The following is a 22,621-nucleotide window of genomic DNA, read 5'->3' as shown; positions in this document are numbered from 1 at the left end:
TTTGCTTCTAATTTGGTTTTCCTCAAATCAGGAGGGAAACTGAGGCTTTCAATTCTCAGAGTACCCCAGGAATTTGAATCAGTACCAGAATGGACCTAGTAATCAATGTTAGGAGTTAGTTATGTGCATATTTAATCTGTTTCAGAAGAGACTTAAGTCCTTAGACTCCTCCCATTGCAGACCTATTCCCCAGCTGGAAAGAAAGAAAACCAAATTGAGAATGGGAAATACTAACTTTTTGCCGACTATTCTAATTGGCTACGTTTGATGGTGATCTGTGAAAATAACCAAAGTTATGGGAAGAGATAAACCCTGTATAGACATTTTTTAAAAAGGTTTATAAATGAGAAATAAGCTTATAAAATGCAGCATAATACTCTTTCTAATTAAAATGACCTGGATAAACCCAACAGGTTAGAATATTATTGAGGGCTTTGTGAGGATATGATAGCATCAGTTGAACTGATTTATATTTTCTTTAGTAGTAGTTGAGAAGCTGAAATTGATATATGATCATGGTTTTACCTTTTTTCGTTTCACTTGAAATAAAATGAAAATAAGTGTCGAATTTCTAGGAGACATTAAATTTATTTCTTGTATATCTGGCAGATTGATTTGAGTACAGGAAACCAAATAAAAATATTTTGTCCTTATGATTCACCTTATTCTTAATTTTTTTCATAAAAAAAGAAAAACCATATTCCTACCAAATGGATTCTTCAGCAAAGTGAAATTAGTTCACTGCTTGATCATCTAGGCAACATTTGAATAACAAACAGTAGAACAGATATAGTAACAAATTTTCCAAGGAACAAAGCTCTAAGCCTGTCTAGTCTTTGGAGAGGAGGATGCTCATGTCATTAAAAACAGCAGAAGAAACAACAGAATTCCATCCTTGTGATTTACTTTTTTTTTTTTTTTTTTTCTATTTTTTCACTTCTTTGTGCTACTATTGACTATTGAATATTTGCTGGAAAGGCAAAAGTACAAAAGTACAAATCCAAATGTACAAATACATTTGTGCTAATATACTGAGACCTAGTATACTGAGTATACTGTGCTAGTATACTGTGCTAGTATATGTGCTAGTATATGTGCTAGTATACTGAGACCATAATACTGGAAAGGTGGGTGAGGAGTACAGTTATTATCCTAGCTATACACGTTAATGTAACATTTATGTCTTCTCAGTGCTGACAGTAAAGCAAAATTATGGGATGTGAGGAGAGCGTCAGGATGTTTGATTACTCTTGATCAGCATAATGGGGAAAAGTCACAAGCGGTTGAATCAGGTAATGAAAAACACATTAATATAGAAATATGGCATTGATAGTATTTTTATATTGAAATTTTTGAATTGAAACCAAATAATAAATGTATGTTGACAAATTGTAAATTTTATGTTTTTTTTAAAAAGGCATTCACAACAAATCAGTTTCTAAATTTACATCAACTAAATTATGGTTGTCTTTTTTTTTCTTTTTTTTTTTACTAAGGATTCCAGTGAGCTTCTTTTTTCTTTTTAAAAATTTTTTTAAAATTTTTAACATCTTTATTGGAGTATAATTGCTTTACAATGGTGTGTTAGTTTTTTCTTTATAACAAAGTGAATCAGCTATACATACATCCCCATATCTCCTCCCTCTTGCGTCTCCCTCTCACCCTCCCTACTCCACCCCTCTAGGTGGTCACAAAACACCGAGCTGATCTCCCTGTGCTATGCGGCTGCTTCCCACTAGCTATCTATTTTACATTTGGTAGTATATATAAGTTATGGTTGTCTTTCTTTAAGATACAAGTAAGGGGACTTCCCTGGTGGTCCAGTGGGTAAGAGTCTGTGCTCACAATGCAGGGGGTCCAGGTTTGATCCCTGGTCAGGGAACTAGATCCTGCCTGCTGTGTGGCGTGGCCTTTAAAAAAAAAAAAAAAGAAAGAAACTAAAAGATACAAGTAAGTATGGCATTTCTTCTGCCCCTGAATTTTTGAACGTAGAAACTTTTCTGGATTAACTTGTTATTTTATTTTTTTCCTCACATGAGGCCAACTAATACAAATTCAGTGCCATTTAAGGTGACAAAGTACCTCGATTGCATTTTTATAATAGAATTTAATTTCTGTGTAGGTTAAAATTCTGATTCAGAATTAAATTTGGACCAGAAATACATTAGGTTGAACTATATAAAACCTATGATTGTTTTAATAATCTTTTAAATTAAATTAATCAGGTTATTGAGAACTACGCTTTCTCAAACCTGTTCATTTTAAAAGTAATATAAATTTTGACTGAGACTATAACACTTCTTCAAGTGGCAAATACTAGTATTATTGATTTTTTTCTTTTTTTTAGTATTATTGATTTTTAATAGTCCATGGAATGATTTTTAGATTGCAAATGGAAATAATATATAAGAAGTTTAATTTTCAATTTAAAATTTTAGTGGTAAGTTTATGCAGTTAATTGAGTTTGATAACACAGCTTACTCTCTGAAGAAAAATTATATTTGGCAGGATTTTCTCCCTTTGCTTTTCCTATTTTCCTCTGCTTTTATGGTTCTAATTTATATAGCTTATGTTCAAGTAATCCAAAGGGATGATTAGTTTTAAATATAATCAACTTATATTTAGATAATTCAGATAGTTTTCCTTTAATATGTTTATATAACTATATCATCAAGCATTAAGTGTGTGTTGAATTTATAAGAACAGATAAACTGAATTGTGTTTTTCATTGCAGCAAACACTGCTCATAATGGGAAAGTTAATGGCTTATGTTTTACAAGTGATGGGCTTCACCTCCTCACTGTTGGTACAGATAATCGAATGAGGCTCTGGAATAGTTCCAATGGAGAAAACACACTAGTAAGACATTTTAAGTACCTTGAATGTTTTGGATCTACATTAAAGAAATGAACCTGTGACTTAACACTTGGTGTTTTTCTGTAGATTTGACTTTGTTTCTTGCCTCTAAATCACAGCTTTCTTTATATAATATTTTTCCATTATGTGAACTAGTAATTCTCAACTCAGGACAACCCGCCCCACCTCAGCCCACCACATTCTCCCCACTTAGTGTAGAATCATTGCTCTACTGAGCCACTGTGTATAATGGGAGCGTGCCATCTCTCTCAAGTATATTGTAGAAGAATAAAAGATTGAGAACAACTGATATAAATTAAAGCTATAAAGTTAGTCAAATTTTATACTATATCTGACTTTTAAACAAAATCCAAAATGAGGGACTTCCCTGGTGGCGCAGTGGTTAAGAATCCACCTGCCAATGCAGGGGACACGTGTCGATCCCTGGTCCAGGAAGACCCCACATGCCGCAGAGTAACTAAGCCCGTGCACCACAACTACTGAGCCTGTGCTCTAGAACCCGCGCACCACAGCAACTGAGCCTGCGTGCTGCAACTACTGAAGCCCATGTGCCTAGAGCCCATGCTCCGCAACAAGAGAAGCCACCACAGTGAGAAGCCCGCGCACCACAATGAAGAGTAGCCCCCACTCAGTGCAACTAAGAAAGCCCGCACGCAGCAATGAAGACCAAACGCAGCCATCCATAAATAAATAAATAAATAAAAATCCAAAATGAATGTTATAGTATGAAAACATATGATAATTGGAATAGATGTGTTCTAAAAGTGCTAGATTCTTTTTTTTTTAATAGAAGTATAGTTGATTTACAGTATTGTGTTACTTTCAGGTGTACAGCAAAGTGATTCAGTTATACCTATGTATATGTATATATCTTTTTTTTCGATTCTCTTTATAGGTTATTACAAGATACTGAATATTGTTTCCTGGCTATACAGTAAATCCTGTTTATATATTTTATATATGGTAATGTGTATCTGTTAATACCATACAACTAATTTATCCCCTCACCTTCCCCTTAGGTAACCATGGGTTTGTTTCTATGTCTGTGAGTCTGTTTCTGTTTTGTAAATAAGTTCATTTGTACTAGCTTTTAGATTCTGCCTATAAATGATATCATATAATATTTGTCTTTCTCTGACTCACTTCACTTAGTATGATAATCTCTAGGTCCATCCATGTTGCTGCAAATGGCATTATTTCATTCTTTTTTATGGCTGAGTAATATTCCATTGTATATATACACTACATCTTTATCCATTCATCTGTCGATGGACATTTAGGTTGCTTCTGTGTCTTGGCTATTGTAAATAGTGCCACCATGAACATTGTGTTGCATGTTTCTTTTCTTTTTTTAATTCTTTTTTATTTTTTTTTAATTTTTATTTATTTTATCTTTGGCTGCGTTGGCCCTTCATTGCTGCGTGGTCTTTCTCTAGTTGCAGCGAGCCGGGGCTACTCTTCGTTGCGGTGTGTGGGCTTCATATTGCAGTGGCTTCTCTTGTTGTGGAGCGTGGGCTCTAGGCACACAGGCTTCAGTAGTTGCAGCATGCAGGCTCAGTAGTTGTGGCTCACAGGCTCTAGAGCGCAGGCTCCGTAGATGTGGCGCACAGGCTTAGTTGCTCCACAGCATGTAGGATCTTCCTGGCCAGAGCTCAAACCCATGTCCCCTGCATTAGCAGGCAGATTCTTAACCACTGCGCCACCAGGGAAGCCTGCATGTATCTTTTCTAATTAGAGTTTTCATCTTTTCCCATTATATGCCCAGGAGTGGGATTGCTGGATCATATGGTAACTCTATTTTCAGTTTTTTAAGGAACCTCCATACTGTTTTCCATAGTGGCTGCACCAATTTACATTTCCACCAACAGTGTGGAAGGGTTCCCTTTTCTCCACACCCTCTCCATACAAGAGCTAGATTCTTATGTGGTAATTAATTTTTAGTCTTTTTAAAAATTTATGTTATAGTCCTTACCAGATGTACCTCTGGTTTAGTCACTTTCAGAATAAGCTACCAAAAGTTTATAATTTGGCAATAATACTAATAGTTAATATTTATTGAGAGCTTATGTGCCAGTTACTACGCTAATAAAAATTAACATTTAATATATGTGCCAGAGTACACATGGTGTTGTTTAATCACCACATCAACACTATGAAGGGTGTTACTCTTATAACACCCATTTTACAGATGAGGAAAATAAGACATAAAATTAGGTAACTTGCCTGAATTTACATAGCTAGAAAGCAACAGAGTTTGACTCTAGATTCTACTCTTGCCATAATGCTGATTATACCCAAACCCCTTAAAGCATTTATTAACTACCTTAAGGTTCATATTAATATTAATCATATTCCTTTCTTTAATCATCCTTTCTAGCTAATTCTCTCTTAGATATTCTAGGTATCACTTTTATTATTAAAAACTAACTTTAAGGTCAGAATTGTTTGTGCCAGATTACTTTAGGGTTTGCTAATCCCTCTTATTCTTTATGAAATGCTTTTCCATCGTGTCTCAGGCTAAAAACTCAGACATTGCAAATTTTAATTTAGAATCTCCCACTCATTATATTGTACCATGTCCCTAATCAGGTCACACCTTCCTTTTTCTCATTTTATTCATTTGTTTAATAAGAATTTATTGAGTACTTCCTATTTTCCAGGCAGTATTATACAGGAATAGACAAAACATAGAAAAGTTTTATCCTTGTGGAGCTTACGTTCCAGGGAGAGAAAGAAAGACATTCATCAATCAATGAATGGATGGATGGATGAATGGGTAAAATATGTATTCGGTGCAGTAAGTACTATAAAGAAAAGCAAAGCAAGGAAGGGAGCATAAAAAATATTAAAAGCTGGAGTTGATGTTTTACCTAGGGCAGTCAGGCTAGGTCTGACTCAGAAGATGACATTTGGCCTTAAGGAAATGAAGGAGTGAGCCATCCAACATCTGGGAGGGAGAGCATTCCAGGAAGAGGAAGGAAGAAAGTACAAAGACCCTGAGGCAGGAGCATGCTTGGGATACCCAAGGAGCATGTATGTGGCTCTTGTGTTAGACTAGAGTAAGCAAAGGGGAGAGTAATAGGAGATAAGCAACAGAAGGAACAGGATACCAGAGCTTACAGGCTTGTAGCCCTTGGTAAGGGCTTCGGCTTTTTCTATGCGTGAGATAGAAAGCCACTCAAGGCTTTTGAGTGGAGAAGTGACAGGGTCATTTTGGAAAAGTAGATTACATGTGCATCAAAGGTGAATGTGATAGAAATAAATGGTATTGAGTACATACATAAATTGTTAATGTGATTTTATTCCATTTTTCTCTCCATCTTGAAGGTGGTGATACTCATACTCTATGGATTTTTGCAAGTAAGCCCATATTTTGAATAGTGTGTTTAGAATGGATAATACATTTTAAAAAGGACTTGATCAAAGGAAAAGTCATTCATGCAAAAATACTAAAGTGGCCCAGAAACTCACCTACAAAGAACACTTAAAGGAATTGGGACATTGATCCCAGAAAAAGTAACTCTCAGGGGAAGCACACTGTATTCAAACACTTAAAGTGCTGTCAGACAGAATAGTAAGCAAATTTCAGCCCTGCCATATAGTAATTTGGGTAGTAGGCAATTTATTTAAGGTGAGATCATGAAGGACTATGGTCAGAGTTTCAGTGTCTCCATCTTGTAAATCAGGATTATTAGGTACCTAAACAGTAATTGTAAGGGCAAAATGGAAGTATGTTAAGAGTAGTACTGTACCTGCTAAATAATAGGCATATCATAAATGATAACTTTTTATTGTATGGTGTTGCCTTATTGGTAGTACCCTTATAATTTAAGAAAAATGTATAAGTACATGCTTCCAATATATGTATAATTATTTATAAATTATATACACGTACTGTTGTGTGTCTATATATTTTATTAAAGCTTAATTTCTTATTTTTTAGTTAAAAATGAAATAGAAATTCTCATATTTTCCCCTCATACCTTAATGGATCATCTTACAGACTCCTTGAGGTGTCAACTGCACTCTGGAAACCATTCCCTTAGAGTACAGAAAACTCTACCTACAGGGAAAATTCACAGAGAGACAGCTTTTGGCACAGCAACAAAATTTTAAAATAGCTCTTCTGGTGTTTACTGTTTTAGTTATTGGTGTTATCATTCACCCAGTCACCAGTGGCTAGAAAGTGGGCGTCTATTCTTTACTCTTCCCTTCCCTTATCCCAGCTATTAAATCATTTACAAGTCCTCTTAATTGTTTCTTCATAATTTATTTCTTAGCTCTCTTCCCTTCCAGCCTCACTTTGGGCCCTCATGGTCTCTCTTTAATTACTCTAATGTCCGTCTAACTTTTCCCAAACTCATCTCCCAGTGAAAGTGTTTCCTCAGTAAACTTTCAGGTTATGAAAACTGAATATTTTTGCCTGTTGTGCACAAGGTCTTCATAAGCTGTCCCTTCTAGCTCACTAGCTTTATATCTTGCCACTTCCCCATTTTTTCCCGTGTCCTTAGCCATACTGAGCTACTTAAAGGTCTTTAAATATATGCTCTCTCACCCTTCCATTCTTTGCATCGACTGCTGCCTTTGCTTTGGAATACCGTCTCCTCCTTCCTGTCCTAGCTGCTTCTCAGCTTTCAAGATTCATTTCAGGCACAATCTCTTTTTAACTCCTCTAGTCTAGCTTCCCTGCTTCCAGAGTACCCAGTGCTCACTTGTATTACAGTAGACTGTGATCATCACTTAGTGGAATTAAAGAAAAATAATTTACCACAGTGTCGCACAGTGCTTTTTGGTTAGTGTAGTCTAGATTTCAGTTTCTGATTCTGTCACTTACTAGCCAAGAGACCTTGATCGAAGTACTTAACCTTTCTAAGTGTTTTCTTTTTGTTTAATAATGCTACCTATCTCATAGTATTGTTTTGCATATTATATGAAATAATGCATGTAAAATATTTAACACATTGTCTGATACTTACAGCAAATGTTAACACTTAGTAAACATTACCTGTCATTATTATTAATTACGCTGATAGTTGTTTGACAGTGAAATGGGCTGCCTTATGACGGAATCTCGGCATCACTGTAGGTATTTATTCAGTGACTAGATGTATATATTTCCTGGGACAATAAAAGGGATTCATAAGATAGGGAACTGTGTTTGCCATCATCCTATCCCACATCTATGAAATTTTCCTCCCCTATCAGAATCTTTTCAAAGACTGTACATACCACCTTTAAGACATCATAACCAAAAGTAGCCTGTTCTTCTTCAATACTTTCATAATATATAGCATGATATTTGTCACATACTGCTTTTTATGGTAAGTGTTTATAGTCATAAAACGGGGAGCTTAGATAATCACCTAGCACAGTGTGTGACACTAAGCACTTAGTAATTGGTAGATCTCTCCTTTCCTTCACCTGTTACTAGAACTTCATTCCATAGGCATTGAAAATATATTGATAGTTTTGAGCCCACAGCTGATTTGATCACAGCAGTGATTTACCAAGATTAATAGGACAGTAAGTTGCAAGATGGATTGCAGGGGGAACGCCTAAGGACAAAGACAAAAGTTAATTAGCTGGTTCAGTATTTATACCTCATTGAACACTTTCCAGTTCACATTTGGGAAGGAATGTGGTATAGTGGAAAGAAAATAGGTTTCGTAGGTAGGTGTTCTGATGTGTGAATAAGACCATCACATTCTAGCAGTTCATAATTTTTCCAGGAGGAACAGAGAATTGCTAGTTGAGATTTGTGTTTTTTCTCCACCCCACCTCCCCACCCCACAGTGTTATTCTACAAATTGTTGTGCATGGAGGATCAAAAGACACAAATGAGGGAATGTTATTCTTTTAAATATATAGGAATTAATAAATCTAAGGACTCACTGAATACTTCTATATCCTAAGTGTTTTCTTATGCAATATTTCATTTTTTAAAAAATATTTATTTATTTATTTGGTTGCACTGGGTCTTAGTTGCGGCAGGCGGACTCCTTAGTTGTGGCATGCAAACTCTTAGTTGCGGCATGCCTGTGGGATCTAGTTCCCTGACCAGGGATTGAACCCGGGCCCCCTGCATTGAGAGTGTGGAGTCTTAACCACTGCGCCACCAGGCAAGCCCCTGCATTATTTCATTTTATTTTTCACAATAACTCTGGTAAATGATGTTATTTCCTTTTAACAGATTAGAAGAATGAAACTCAGAGGTTAAATCATTCATTACTCATAAGAGGCAAAAAAAAAAAAAAAAGGAGGGGTGGAGTGGCTTTCAAAAACCAAAGTCTACTGATTATAAGTTTAATGTTTTAACATTTCGCTGTACCGCTGCTGCATTGAGATAGTTGAACACACATGCTCATTTCTGTCACATGTTAACCTCGAGGGTGGGTAAGCCAAATGTAGTATCCACAATTATCAGCATATATCCATTTGAGCCTCAGTGTTTGTTTATACACAGAAACACACACACACACACACACACACACACACACACACACACACACACACACTCTCCCACCCAACCTTTAGAAAAAGAAGAAGGCAAATCACTCACTGTTTAAACTCCATTATTAGCCATAGTGAAGGGAGATATTGGTGATCTGCTTGCTCATAATTCCTAAATGATTAGATACTGGTTTTACACTTACCCTAAGCTTCTTATCTAAATTATCACCAGGAAGTAAACCTTTATCCCCAAGCTTCTCAGACTTTGATGAACCTACAGAACATCTAGGGATCTTGTTAAAATGAAGATTCTAGTTCAGTAGATTGCGATGGGGCCTAGAATTTGTTTCTAACTGCTCGGGTGATGCTGATGTTGTTGGTCTTGCATCTTTGACTTACAGGTGTAGAATTTTTGGTTTTGTCCCCAATATATAATTATTTATAAGAAGCTGCAATTGTAGTATACACAGTATTTGTGTTCTTTGCTTTTTTATACTTAGCTTTTATCCCTATTTTCTGCATAATTTTCATATTTATGATTTTTTAAATTTCTATATAAACTGTAGAGTTAATATAACACTATTAGGAATTTACATCTATTCTCAGTTACTTTGCCATTCTAGATAGTGTGGAATTGAATTCCTCTCGGCATGTACCTTTTTGCTGTTTAATTATTTCCCTAAGATAAATTCCCAGTAGTAGTTACTAGGTCAAGGAATAATGTCTTTGTTGTTTAAAGGGTACAGAGTTTCAGTTTTGCAAGATGGAAAATGGATAGTGGTGACGGTTGCACAACAATGTGAATATACTTAATGTCACTGAACTGTACACTTAAATTGTGGTTAAGATGGCACATTTTATGTTATGTGTATTTTATCATAATTTAAAATGTTATAAATAAAAAGAAAGTTATCCTCCCTCCAAAAATATATATATATTATATATGTATGTGTGTATATATTTAATTTTTTTTTCTGGAGGGAGCATATACATATACGTGTGTGTGTGTGTATATATATATACATAAAGTATACTTTTATATTTTGTTGCATAATAAACCATTTGGTCTTTTAGAAAGAATGATCAAATTGTGGTGCCACCTACACGTTTACCTCACTGGTACTAGTATTGAATGTCTCAATGGTTTATTAAAATTTTTGCTAAATGGTCTAAAATGATTCTTCAAGGTTGCCTTAATTTGCATTTTTATTTCTATCACAGTTTAAATGTGAACATTTGTTTTTGTGGGTCTTTTTACTATTTGTGTTTCCCTCGTATATGAAATGTACATTTATGTCATTGGCCCTTATTCCTATTAGGACATTGATCTTTTTATTTTTAGACTTACTAGAGTCATTTCTATAGTAGAATATTTTAAGTAAATATTTTTTCCTATCTTTGTTGTCTTTTTAATTCAGATTTAAATAAGTAACTTTATGCTTTTACATCCTACAGGTGAACTATGGAAAAGTATGTAATGACAGTAGAAAAGGATTAAAATTCACTGTCTCCTGTGGCTGCAGTTCAGAATTTGTTTTTGTACCATATGGTAGCACCATTGCTGTTTATACAGTTTACTCAGGAGAACAGATAACTATGCTTAAGGGACATTATAAAAGTGTTGACTGCTGTGTATTTCAGTCTAATTTCCAGGTAAGAATGATATTTAGGGGAATTTAGAATGTTTGGGTAGCTAGCTTGCCAGAGTAGTTGTATATAAAAGAGTAAATTGCAATTTCATTCTAAGGAATTATACTTTTTATCCACATCTGAGCTAGAGTTTATTAAATAGAGGATAGATTTTTTTTAGGTGGCATAGGATGTCTCTGTGAATCAATATAATACTGTGCAACTTGACTGGGATAAATTCTTTCTTTTGTATATGGGCTCCATTTATTTGGCAGTTGAAAATCTCTGGCAAATTAAAATAATTTCTTGCAAACGAGCTTTTGGGAAAAAAATGGAACATATGTGTCTCATCTCAAAATATAGTTTGTGTATCTTGATTTACGTATGTGTGAATGTCTGAAATTTTATTTTTTTCTTATTTTCTGCCAATAGCTAATAAGTTTACTTTAGTGTTGATGCAACATACATAATTTCTTAAATACCTATGGTTTTTGTTTGTTTAACATCCTAACCTTTCTCTTTCATCTCACCAATGGAGCAGATTAGTTTTTTCATAGAACATTTGCATAGATTACCTCATATGCTCCTTTAAATGAGTCCCTAATGTAGCAAGATTGTTGGTATTTTCCCTGCATCGTATATAACGAAAATGAGGCTCATGAAAATTAAATACTGAAAGAATGAATATTACGGGTTATCAGAGCTAGGAGGGACTTTATCACCTTATTCATTCATTCATTAATACTCATTACTTAATTTGTGTCTGACGCTGTGAAGTAAGATATACAGGGCTGGTTTTTCAGCCAGCACACGTCAGCATGGCAGTATCCATTATTAAAATACTCAAATTCATATCCTGCTGTTTGTTACATAGCTGTTGTACTAAGCCCCCTAAGTGACTTCCAGCTTCACCCCCTTCCCTGGGGCCTCCTAGACCCAGTAACTAAGAGGGACCTTCAGACCCTGCTCCCTCTCTGTGTCCAGTATCTCTTCGGATTGGCCAGTGTCCTGATGTACCAATTATTAAATATTTTTAGTGTTACTTCTGGGAAAAGGCTACTAAGGCAACCAGAGGGGTGATGTGACTTGCCTCAAATCTGCAAGTAGATTGACAAAGCATGATTATCCATTCAAAGAAATTCTTAGAATACAGTACCTCTTTTCTTATCCAGAGTCACTTAGAGACACAGCCAAGATTTTAACACAGGTATTCTGACTACCAGTTGTTGCTTTCCACCAAATCAGAGCTTCCTAGAATGTATTGAAAGTATGTCCAGATATTTGATTCCCTTCAGTCCCTGGAATAGCTGGGACAAGCCTAGGATAGCCAGAGAGCTGGGACCAGTTGCCTCCTGGCAAATACCATTCCTTTTATTTATTTATTTATTTATTATTTATTTATTTATTTAGCTGCATTGGAGCTTCGTTGCTGTGCGCAGACTTTCCCTAGTTGTGGCGAGCAGGGGCTGCTCTCTGTTGTGGTGCACAGGTTTCTCATTGCGCTGGCTTGTCTTGTTGCAAAGGACGGGCTCTAGGCGCATGGGCTTCAGTAGTTGTGCTGCGTGGGCTTAGTAGTTGTGGTGTCCAGGCTTAGTTGCTCCGCAGCATGTGGGATCTTCCCGGACCAGGGCTCGAACCCATGTCCCCTGCATTGGTAGGTGGATTCTTAACCACTACACCACCAAGGAAGTGTGACAAATACCATTTCTATATGTGCTGTGCCCTAAGAAAGATTTGAATCACTGCATTACATCAGAAAGCTTCCAACTCTTATCCCTATTATGATTTCTGAAAAGGAAAATAATTATAAATCTAAATTATAAAAGTAAAAGAGTAGTATTTTTGCCTCCATTCAGCATCAGAACCCTTTTAACCAATTACATGTTACACACAGCCCACTATCTGAAAATAAAATTGATATTTATAGTAATTCTATCATAAATGTAAAAATTTGAAAATATATACCCAACATCAAAATAAATAATAATAACTGATTATTTCCCTTTGACTAAAATAGGGATCCATGAGTCCATTCTGCTATTAGTAAGTAATAAATTGAAAGTCTGATGAGGAAAAGGTAGCACCCTACAAAATATTAATTACAAAGGTAAAATGAGTAATTTTACCTTGAAGAAGACTGGCATACATCAGCTTAATCAAATTATCAAAGTGTGTGATATTCCTGGCAAAGATATATCACCTGAATTTAATCATGAGGAAACATAAGACAAAGTTATCTGACCTTAGTGTATCTTGGGTATATATCTTCTCAGGAAACTAAATTGCTCTAGGGCACTGAGCATATGAAAATATCTTTGCATCATCCATAGTTAGTGTAACCATACATTCTAGATTTAACAGTGCAGTCTGTAGAATTTTGTTCCATTTAGGAAATCTGATAATGTGTAACTAAATGTAATTTACTTAATTCTCTTTATATCTATATTTCCTATAAATCACTTCATAATCTTATTTTCCCTTTACCCAGAACCTTTACATATTTTTTTAGAAAAATACTAATTGTACCATGCCTCAAATAGCTTTTGAGATGAGTAACAGTAAAACTAAATAATTTCATACCAGAACAGGAAAAAAAAGTTATAGTGTTAGAAATATTTGTGTAGAAATATATTTGTGAGAAAAATAAACATTTAGTCAGTCAGAGGTTTATAACCACTTAACATTTTGCTGTTTTTTCTTTTTAGCCCTTCCTCTTTGCTTAGTAGCTTTTTAAAAAATTGACCTAGTATTTTACATCCTGTTTTTTTCTTTTCACACTATGACTATTTGGTTTACATCCTGCTCCTTTCTCTTGACAATATGAATATTTTCCACTGTCATTAAATATTCTTCAAAAATAAATTTAGTGATTATGTAATATCACATTATATTAATGCAGCATAAATTTAGAAATCATTACCCTGGACAATAATTTTTGGAAAATTATTATTATTTTTGTTATTATAAATATAATATTGATGATAATATCCTTGAATTTCATGTGTGTCTTTGGCATGACTTCCTAGAAATGCATACAGAAACTTCTGACACATGTTGAGATTTCATTCTCTGAAAAAATTATAGCAATTTATACCCTCTGTATGGGAGCGTATCTGTTTCACTGCCGCATAGGAATATTTTCAGTACTAGCCAATATAACATTTCTGAAGTTTTGTGGGGAGGTGAATGAACATTGTTCAGCATGTGCAGGCAGCATATCCATAAAGACATTGACACTGACTGTGCATCAGCCCAAGCTGCTTATAAAATAAGCTTCTCAGCAAGCATGGCATATATGTCTTAATGCTCTTTAGTTGAGTTCTTTTTTTGAACTTTTGGTCTATTTTAGCTAGAAACTCGTATGGTTTCTTCATTGAAGTCTTTATTAAAGCTCAGTTATTGACAGAAAAGGACGAAATTTATTTCTTCCATTTTTTTCTCATTCTCAGACACTTGAAATAAATGGATACTATGGGGCTTCCCTAGTGGTGCAGTGGTTGAGAGTCCACCCGCCGATGCAGGGGACACGGGTTCGTGCCCCAGTCCGGGAAGATCCCACATGCCGCGGAGCGGCTGGGCCCGTGAGCCATGGCCACTGAGCCTACGCGTCCGGAGCCTGTGCTCCGCAATGGGAGAGGCCACAGCACAGAAAGGCCCGCATACTGCAAAAAAAAAAAAAAAAAAAGGATACTATGATTGATTAAAAATTACAGTGATTATTTTTGTGAATTTTAACATGTTAGCAACATGTTAATATATCCTAATACTATTTTTAAATACAAAACAAGTCTTTACTACATCTTAAACAAACAGAAAAAAACATCAGCCCAGTTTCTTTGGGGAGTAGAAATAGAATTAATCTTAATTAATCTAACCTAAGAAATAATCATTTAAAAATTGATGACATTTATTTCAGATTGGCACCAGCTTTAAAGTGACCTACAATTACATCTTTGCTTTGTGTTATAGGAACTTTATAGCGGTAGCAGAGACTGCAATATTCTTGCTTGGATACCATCCTTACATGAATCAGTTCCTGATGATGAGGAGGTAAATATTATTTATACAAATTGAACAGTGACTTCTAAATCATAAAAACAGTTTTTATTAATTTACTTTATATGAGAGAAACTTTTAAAGCATTTCTTGCTATTTTGTGATTGTAAAAATAATTTGCCTCTATAATATATTTGGAAAATTCAAAAAAATATTAAGAGAAGAACATAAATTTCTGAAGTTTATTAATTACTATTAACATTTTGATTTAATTCATTCTTGTTTTTTCCTGTGCATACTTTTTAGCATGGTTAATATTATGCTTGAACATACAGCTTAGCATCCTGCTTAAGACTTTTTCCATGTCATTAATAAGTATTTGTAAATATTGTTTTTAATAATATAGCATTCTGTCATTTATTTACCATAATTTACTCAAATATTTTCCTATTGGAAGACATTTCTTTTGATCATTATAAACACATCAAGGTAAATATCTGTTCAAAAATTATTTACATTTCTGATTACTTCTTTGGTTAGTTTCCTAGAAGTAGTGTTACCTCTTGAGTTATCATGTATGACATAATATTTAAGGTTCTTTATTCACACTATCAAATTTTATCAGTTTACACTTCTACCAGCAGTCTGTTAGTGCCTATCTCAGAGCATAAACTGGTACAAATATGACAGTGTGAATAAAGAACCTGAAAAATGTGGTGGGAAAACAAAGATAAATAAGACATGATTTCTGGTCTTAGGTAGTAGCCTCTGAATTTTTTTACTTTTTTGTCAAGCTATCTAAAGGTGAAATCTTCCAGATTTCATCATGTGTCTAATTTGATTTATTATGGCTTTGATTAGTTTTAGTGTACACCTGCTTTAAATACTGAATTTTTTTTTGTACAAAGCTTAATATGTTCAAATAATTTGGTTCAGCCATTGATTTTGCATTATTATTTAATTACTGTGTCCTGCTGTTTGGGAATTACTATATACATTAAATCCAACTCATAGTACTATAGGCCATGTTAGAAAGTTTAACAGTCATTCACCAAATGAAAACTATAAAAAAAAAGTTAGAAATAAATCATCTTTGGGCTTCCCTGGTGGCGCAGTGGTTGAGATTCCGCCTGCCGATGCAGGGGACACAGGTTCGTGCCCCGGTCCAGGAAGGTCCCACATGCCGCGGAGCGGCTAGGCCCATGAGCCATGGCCGCTGAGCCTGCGCATCCGGAGCCTGTGCTCCGCAACGGGAGAGGCCACAACAATGAGAGGCCAGCGCCAAAAAAAAAAAGAAAAAAAATCATCTTTGACTTATGTATGAAAAAAGGATATTATTTAGAAGAAAACTAAATTGCTTATTTTATAAAGAGAGTATGTGACTCTGATGGTTTATTTCCTCATTATATAGTTATAGTGATAGTTTGAACTCCCCATCTAGAAGAATTTTTGTATATGGGAAGTTAAGCTGAACAAGTAGAAATCAAACAGAGGTACACAAAAAATAGGTTAGCTTTATAGTTAAGCTTTAGAGCTATGAAACCTTACCTTTTAAAATGCACTGTATATATTCTTTAAGATAGGCACCATTCTCAAATTAATATAAAATGGTAAGTGCTAAGATTATTTCCACAAAATTTTAGTTTGAAAGATTTCTGTGAATGTAGGTAGAACATGAATATGATCACGATGCAGATCCCAATAGAGAAGTCTGTCTACACTAGACCCTGTTCCTTACATGTATATTTACTATTTAACTCATATTTAAAAGTATTTTCATCTCACCTATCAAATGAAGGACTGCTGCAGTTCCCCAGACAGGCAACTTAACACAAAACAAAGCATACACATGCACATACTCACACACTCACTTCGTCTGTAGTTTCAGGTAAACTAAATAATAGTAATACTGGTAACTGGGTTCGAATCCCAGTTCTGCCATTCATTAGTGATCTGAGACAAGTTTATGATATCTTCAAACATCAGAATCATCAAAGCAAAATTGTTCTTAGGTTTCCTTTCAAATCCACCCTTGAGATGAGATTTACTTCTCCATCAACCAAGATACAATCCCTTAGGGGTGTTTTCTTCTGATATCCAAGATAGAGGAGGAGCTTAGTCCTACCATAAGAAATTGAAGGGCATTGGGCAATAGGGGCAGGTTTTATGGTCTTTAAGCATAAATCCTATTATTTAATTGGCAGGCTGTTTTGTTATATTCTGAGGAATCTACCTTCCTTTTGCCCCCTCTTCCTAACATTTGGTCACAATCAAAGCAAGCTTATGTAACTCCTACTCACTTTTTCCTGTCTGAGATCTCTAGGGTGACTATATTACAGTTTAAATCTGACCTCTCATCAAAAATCTTACTTTATTTTGACAGTTACACAATATGTAGCTGTTTTATTTACCACTTGTGTAGATGTATAATCACTTGCTATATTGAGACAACCCTATATTCTACCTATAAAGATTTTCCACTAATTACCAGTAAGAAATTTAGAATTTATCAAGATGCATGTGTGGAAGATGGTCCAGTTTGGTTTTGTTCTTCCTTCCTGTTACATGGACCTGAACTAGATCCCCTTTAAACTCATGCTTCCCTGTCTCCATAACATTGACAACTTCACAACTATCTGTCAGTAGAACAGGCAGGCTGGATGGGTATGTTCAAGCATAGAAAGAATGTCCACTAGGAGGAGATGTTGTAGAGAAAACTGAAGTAATAGATGGTAGTTAACTTGATCAGTAGGTCTCAAACAGTATATGTGTACCACATCATATATAATATTTTTACTGAAGCTTTCAATTACAAGTAAGATGTTTTATTTGTGTTTTTTAACAATAAAATGTACTTCTAATAATACTGTAATATATTCATATTGTTATCCTTTAATGCTATAAACAGTAAAATTTATATGCAACTGCCTTTCCAATTTTCACTTATTTTTGTTTGCTTACCATAGCAACAATAATTTACATTAAAATATAATTTTGCTTCTCTGTTGATTTTTAAAATGAAATTTAAATTGTTTAATAGGTTACATATTTGGCTTCCATAGTGAAACTAGAAGGCATGGCCTTTGTGTGGTTCATCTACCCAGGGACATTTTGGGGTAGATATCTAAGGCAGAGTTAAAGGCTTTTACAGCTAGAGTAGGGAAGAATAATCACCTAACCCCTAAGGATAATACATCTTTAAATAAACTGTCACTAAATAACCTAACTTGGTAGTTAAATTATAAACCCAGAAAGGTAGGAAATTCATTAAACACTTGGATGAAAGAATAAATGAACAGTCTTCAGTATGCTACTCTTGCAAATCAGTGGACTGCTACTAGAAATAAGTGAATAGTTTGCTGAGGTTTGGTAATAGTTTTGGATCTGGACACCAGGTATAATGGAATTTTGTTTGTGCAACTAAGTGACAATAGCCAATATTAGGTTTAGTAATGGTGACAATACCACCATTAGATTAAGTAATGGACTCAGATCTAAGCTTTAACAACTATAAAGAATACCTAAATTCACATATTGTTTTCTGACTGTCCTGGCTGATACTTGGGGAATTTACTGCAAACACCCACTTTTTCTACTGTTATCATTGTTTGAATTTTAAGAGTCTAAATCATCATGTTCATCAAAAGGAAATGAACATTCTCAGACATACAGTAGGGGCTACCCTTAACATAAAATACTGCTATGTGTTGTAAAAGGTAATATATCTAAGATAATTTAAGAATAATCTAAGAACTAATACATTATTGGATTTGGAGTCTGAACAAACTGGCAGCAGACATAAAAGCTGCAAAGTAGGAAGCACACGTGGCTCATAATGCCCAGATACTCAAAAAAGAGATCATTTTAAAGTCCTTTAATCATTTGCCAAAGAATAAGAAGGTTAGCCATTCAAAAAATTTCCCCAGACAAGTGAATTGATTTGAAATACCACAGGTAATTAAAATTCCTCTGTTGCTGATTACGTTTATTAGGCACAGCTTTAAAGTTGTGAGAGTACTGTGATGTTTTGTTATTTTAGATAAATACCATCTAATGCATGTTCTCTTTCACAGAAATCTCCCAGGGAAACCTATATGCTAATGACAAAATGTTACCGTTTCCAATACATTTTACCTGTCTTTTTCAACTGCTTTCCTAGCTACATACATACATACATACATAAACCTCGCCACTTAATACCAAAAATGATATTACTCTGTTTGATGAACACCTTATTCCCCACATGTGGATATTTGCTTATTTATAAAAATCAGGTCCATCCAAGCAGTAAAAAGTTGCTCACATTAATAATTTGGACTCTCAAGTCAGACTGTAGACCTGAGTCCAGGCTTAGCCACATGGATATTAATGTGCCCTCTTCTCCAGGTAACTCCAAAGAGATGTAAAAATGCCTTAAGTAATAGCAGTAGCAACGTGTGTGTGTCTCTGTGTCTGTGTGTCTGTGCATGTCTGTGTGTGTGTATGAGGTAACTACTTTGAAGGAAACAGATAATTTAGATAAAGTCTGATATGTCTATTTAAAATGAAGTTACATTATTTTATATTGTATGCGGGGTGTTTCTTTTGTTAACTTTTGGTTTGAAATTAACAATTATATAGTTTCTTCAAAAATAATCTAGTTGCTTTTTATCTGATATATTTCATAACTATATTGTGAGCCTAAAATTATGAGGTAGAATAATTGAGTCTTTCTTTTTTGCCCCTATTTTTTAGACTTCAACCAGAGCACAGTTAAATCCAGCATTTGAAGATGCCTGGAGCAGCAGTGATGAGGAAGGATGACTATCATTCTTAGTACCTTTTTGTCTCTATTGATGAAACTTTTAAAACAGGACTGTTTTATTTTTTTAACTGTCCAGTGACAGCTAAATTAGCCCTGAATTTGGGTGGTTTTTTTCCTTTTATTTTAAAATGAAGTTAATAGTTGCATGAAATCCTGCAACAGAGTTCCATATAGTTTATTTAATCAGAACATGTCTCCTTGATCCCAGTTGCTGTTGTCTGCGGCAGCCCGTGTAGCTATAGTAGAAGGAGACAGGTCATGGTAGCCCCTTTGTGGGAACTTGAGCAGATTGTGTGAACAATAAGATGCAGTCTTAGAGGATGAGCACGTAGAGGTTATCAGCACTGACTTTCTTCTGCTGGTTGTACCATCACCTTGCTCATTTTCACTTTCAAGAATGATTTTACTGAGGATTACATCAAAAAGTATAGTTGAGAAGTTAACATCAAAATTTGTTTATTATTATTTATGTATTCCGTTTTTGCAATGATTTCATTTACTTAACCGTTATCTAACTTTATGTTAAATTTTCTTGAACTCATTGCCTTCCACAATCTAAAAAGTGCATCACAGGAGGTATTTAACTTAGGGAAGATACCATATTTCCTTTATTTTAATGCATCAGATGGCAGCTTAAACTACTCTTCTATGAATCTGTGTAAGATGTGACCAAGTCCTACTTCATTCATCAAAGCAGAAAATATCCTGGCAGGGAATTTGGCTTAAACATGAAATGTCATAAAATTTCCATTTTATTTTCCACTCTTCTTGTGTCATAACCCACAAGTGATTATCATGAACCTAATCTTATATTCCCTTTCTTTCTGATTCTATCAATAGGAGGCTAAAGAGGTTTTTGTGAGCTTGAATACCAAGTATACAGTTGTTGAGTTTTTAAGTGTGTGTTAGGCCTCATATCAGACCTTTCTGGCCAAACGTTTTCCATACGTTTACTTTGTAGTTGATCTTCTTAAGCCCTGACCATTTTACTCTCACTTTTTCTCACTTGGTGAGGATTCTTAACAATCTTTGAGAATGCTATTGAAATTGGAATTTTTTTTTAATTTTAAGAAAAAAGGAGTCTTTCTCCAAACTTCAAATACACATAGGTAACTGGTACATTTCGAAAAGGTCCATCTGCTGGGGATGTGGAATGACTACCCTCCTAGAGCCATGGGATGAGTCTAATCCACTGACTGGGCAGCATCAACAACCAGTGAGGCCTTATCAGTACCTCGTGTCTGCGACGATACATGTTCCTGTAGGCATCCATAAACCATTTTCCTTTTCCCCTCTGAGCTTTTCTGAGTCAAATCTCAGCCTATTCCTCAAAGTAGTCGGAGATGGCTCCACCTGAGCACTCACCTGTGTGCTGTGGGCCATTTGTGGGTTTGGTGTGAGGACCTTCTCAGGAGATCATGGCTCCCCACAAGCATTGTTCAGGTCACAAGCTTCTCTGCTATGTCTGCTTCCTGATGTCGCAAGCAATCCGTTCCCCACACTAGTAGGGTATAAGAGGTCCCATCCCTGGAGACCGTGGCTCAGTGTTTAATGAAGAAGGAGAGGAGAGGAAAGGAGCACCAGGTTCCAACATGTCCCCCACCAAGAGCTGAAGAGTTGATCCAATTAATTTTAAACATACAAAGCCCTGGTCCATGCATATGGGCCCTCATAAGAGCTGCTGCTTATCAACATGCAAAGAGTCTCATGCTCAAAACAAAAAATGTAAAAGGTGAAGTTGATGCCACCGTTGCTTTCCTAGATGTAGACCCTAGCCCCTCTGAGGTTGATTAGGACACCCTAGAGAAGGGGGGGCGCTGCTTACAGAGAGGCCACTAGCGACCAATAGGAGCTTATCAGGTAAACACCCAACAGAAAAAAAAAAGGAAAAGTTTTAGTCATCTAGAGGTACAAGCCATTCTGTAAGTTTTAAAAAAAAAGGTGGCAGTGTGAGGAAGGGACTGATGATTCCATGGACAGGGGCAGTCCCAGGGGTAAGTTGCCCAGAAGCACCTGGCCCCTTCAGCCTCCCTTTTTTCCTCTTATTAGCCAGAAAAAGAAAGTAAAGGCTGCACCTTCAGGGTGCAAAAGCCTGAAACAGGAAGAGAACAGAAAAACTGACTGCCACTTTAGGTGGATACAAGCTCAAGGGGAGAAAAAACAGGAACTTTAAATCTTAGGTACTAAGCAAACACCAGTCTAGCAAACATAATGCTAATTGTAGATTACTTAATGATTTAAAAGCAAAAACAGAAAATAAAAGGTAATTGAATAATATATACATAAATATAATATTAAAGCAAAGTTTTATAATTTGATGTAATTGTAAATCCAAAATTTATATACTAAATGAATATATTAAAGAATTTATATAGCAATAAGATTAAAATGCCACCTCATGATGGATTACTACAACGTTAATGATGTGGTCCCATCCATTGGGGCCCCCATACTCAATATCCAATGTTATTTCTTTTAAATTTTATTAAAGTATAATTGATTTACAATGTTGTGTTAATTTCTGCTGTACAGCAAAGTGACTCAGTTATACATATATATATTCTTTTTCATATTCTTTTTCATTGTGGTTTATCACAGTATATTGAATACAGTTCCCTGTGCTATACAGTAGGACCTATATTTTATCCATCCTATATATATAATAGTTTGCATCTGCTAATCCCAAATTCCCAATACTTCCCTCCCCCACCCCCCTCGCCCTGGGCAACCACAAGTCTGTTCTCTATGTCTGTGAGTCTGTTTCTATTTTGTAGATATGTTCATTTGTGTTGTATTTTAGATTTTACATATGAGTGACATCATATGGTATTTGCCTATCTCTTTCTGACTTACTTTGCTTAGTAT

The 22,621-nt window shown here is 35.2% G+C and overlaps 1 protein-coding gene across 3 annotated transcripts in view; it reads left to right on the top strand.

The window, feature by feature from the left end:
- ERCC8 (ERCC excision repair 8, CSA ubiquitin ligase complex subunit) overlaps window positions 1-21,999 on the top strand; it is a 59,872-nt gene extending 37,873 nt beyond the window's left edge. For 2 of the 3 annotated variants that reach the window (XM_029218207.1, XM_029218209.1), the window contains 5 exons: window positions 1,192-1,292; window positions 2,735-2,859; window positions 10,783-10,980; window positions 14,926-15,006; window positions 19,687-21,999. In XM_029218207.1, the coding sequence (XP_029074040.1) occupies window positions 1,192-1,292; window positions 2,735-2,859; window positions 10,783-10,980; window positions 14,926-15,006; window positions 19,687-19,755 (574 nt within the window). In that variant the 3' untranslated portion in view covers window positions 19,756-21,999. The remainder of the gene's footprint in view (window positions 1-1,191; window positions 1,293-2,734; window positions 2,860-10,782; window positions 10,981-14,925; window positions 15,007-19,686) is intronic. The other variant, XM_029218208.1, reaches the window with a different exon arrangement.
- The last annotated feature ends 622 nt before the right edge of the window (window positions 22,000-22,621 follow it).

This window comes from Monodon monoceros, unplaced genomic scaffold, assembly GCF_005190385.1.
Source record: "Monodon monoceros isolate NGI ecotype Baffin Bay Population unplaced genomic scaffold, NGI_Narwhal_1 Super_Scaffold_12, whole genome shotgun sequence".
NCBI classification, from domain to species: domain Eukaryota; kingdom Metazoa; phylum Chordata; class Mammalia; order Artiodactyla; family Monodontidae; genus Monodon; species Monodon monoceros.
Note: the sequence above shows the minus strand (reverse complement) of the source record. Positions and strands in the feature narration are given on the sequence as shown.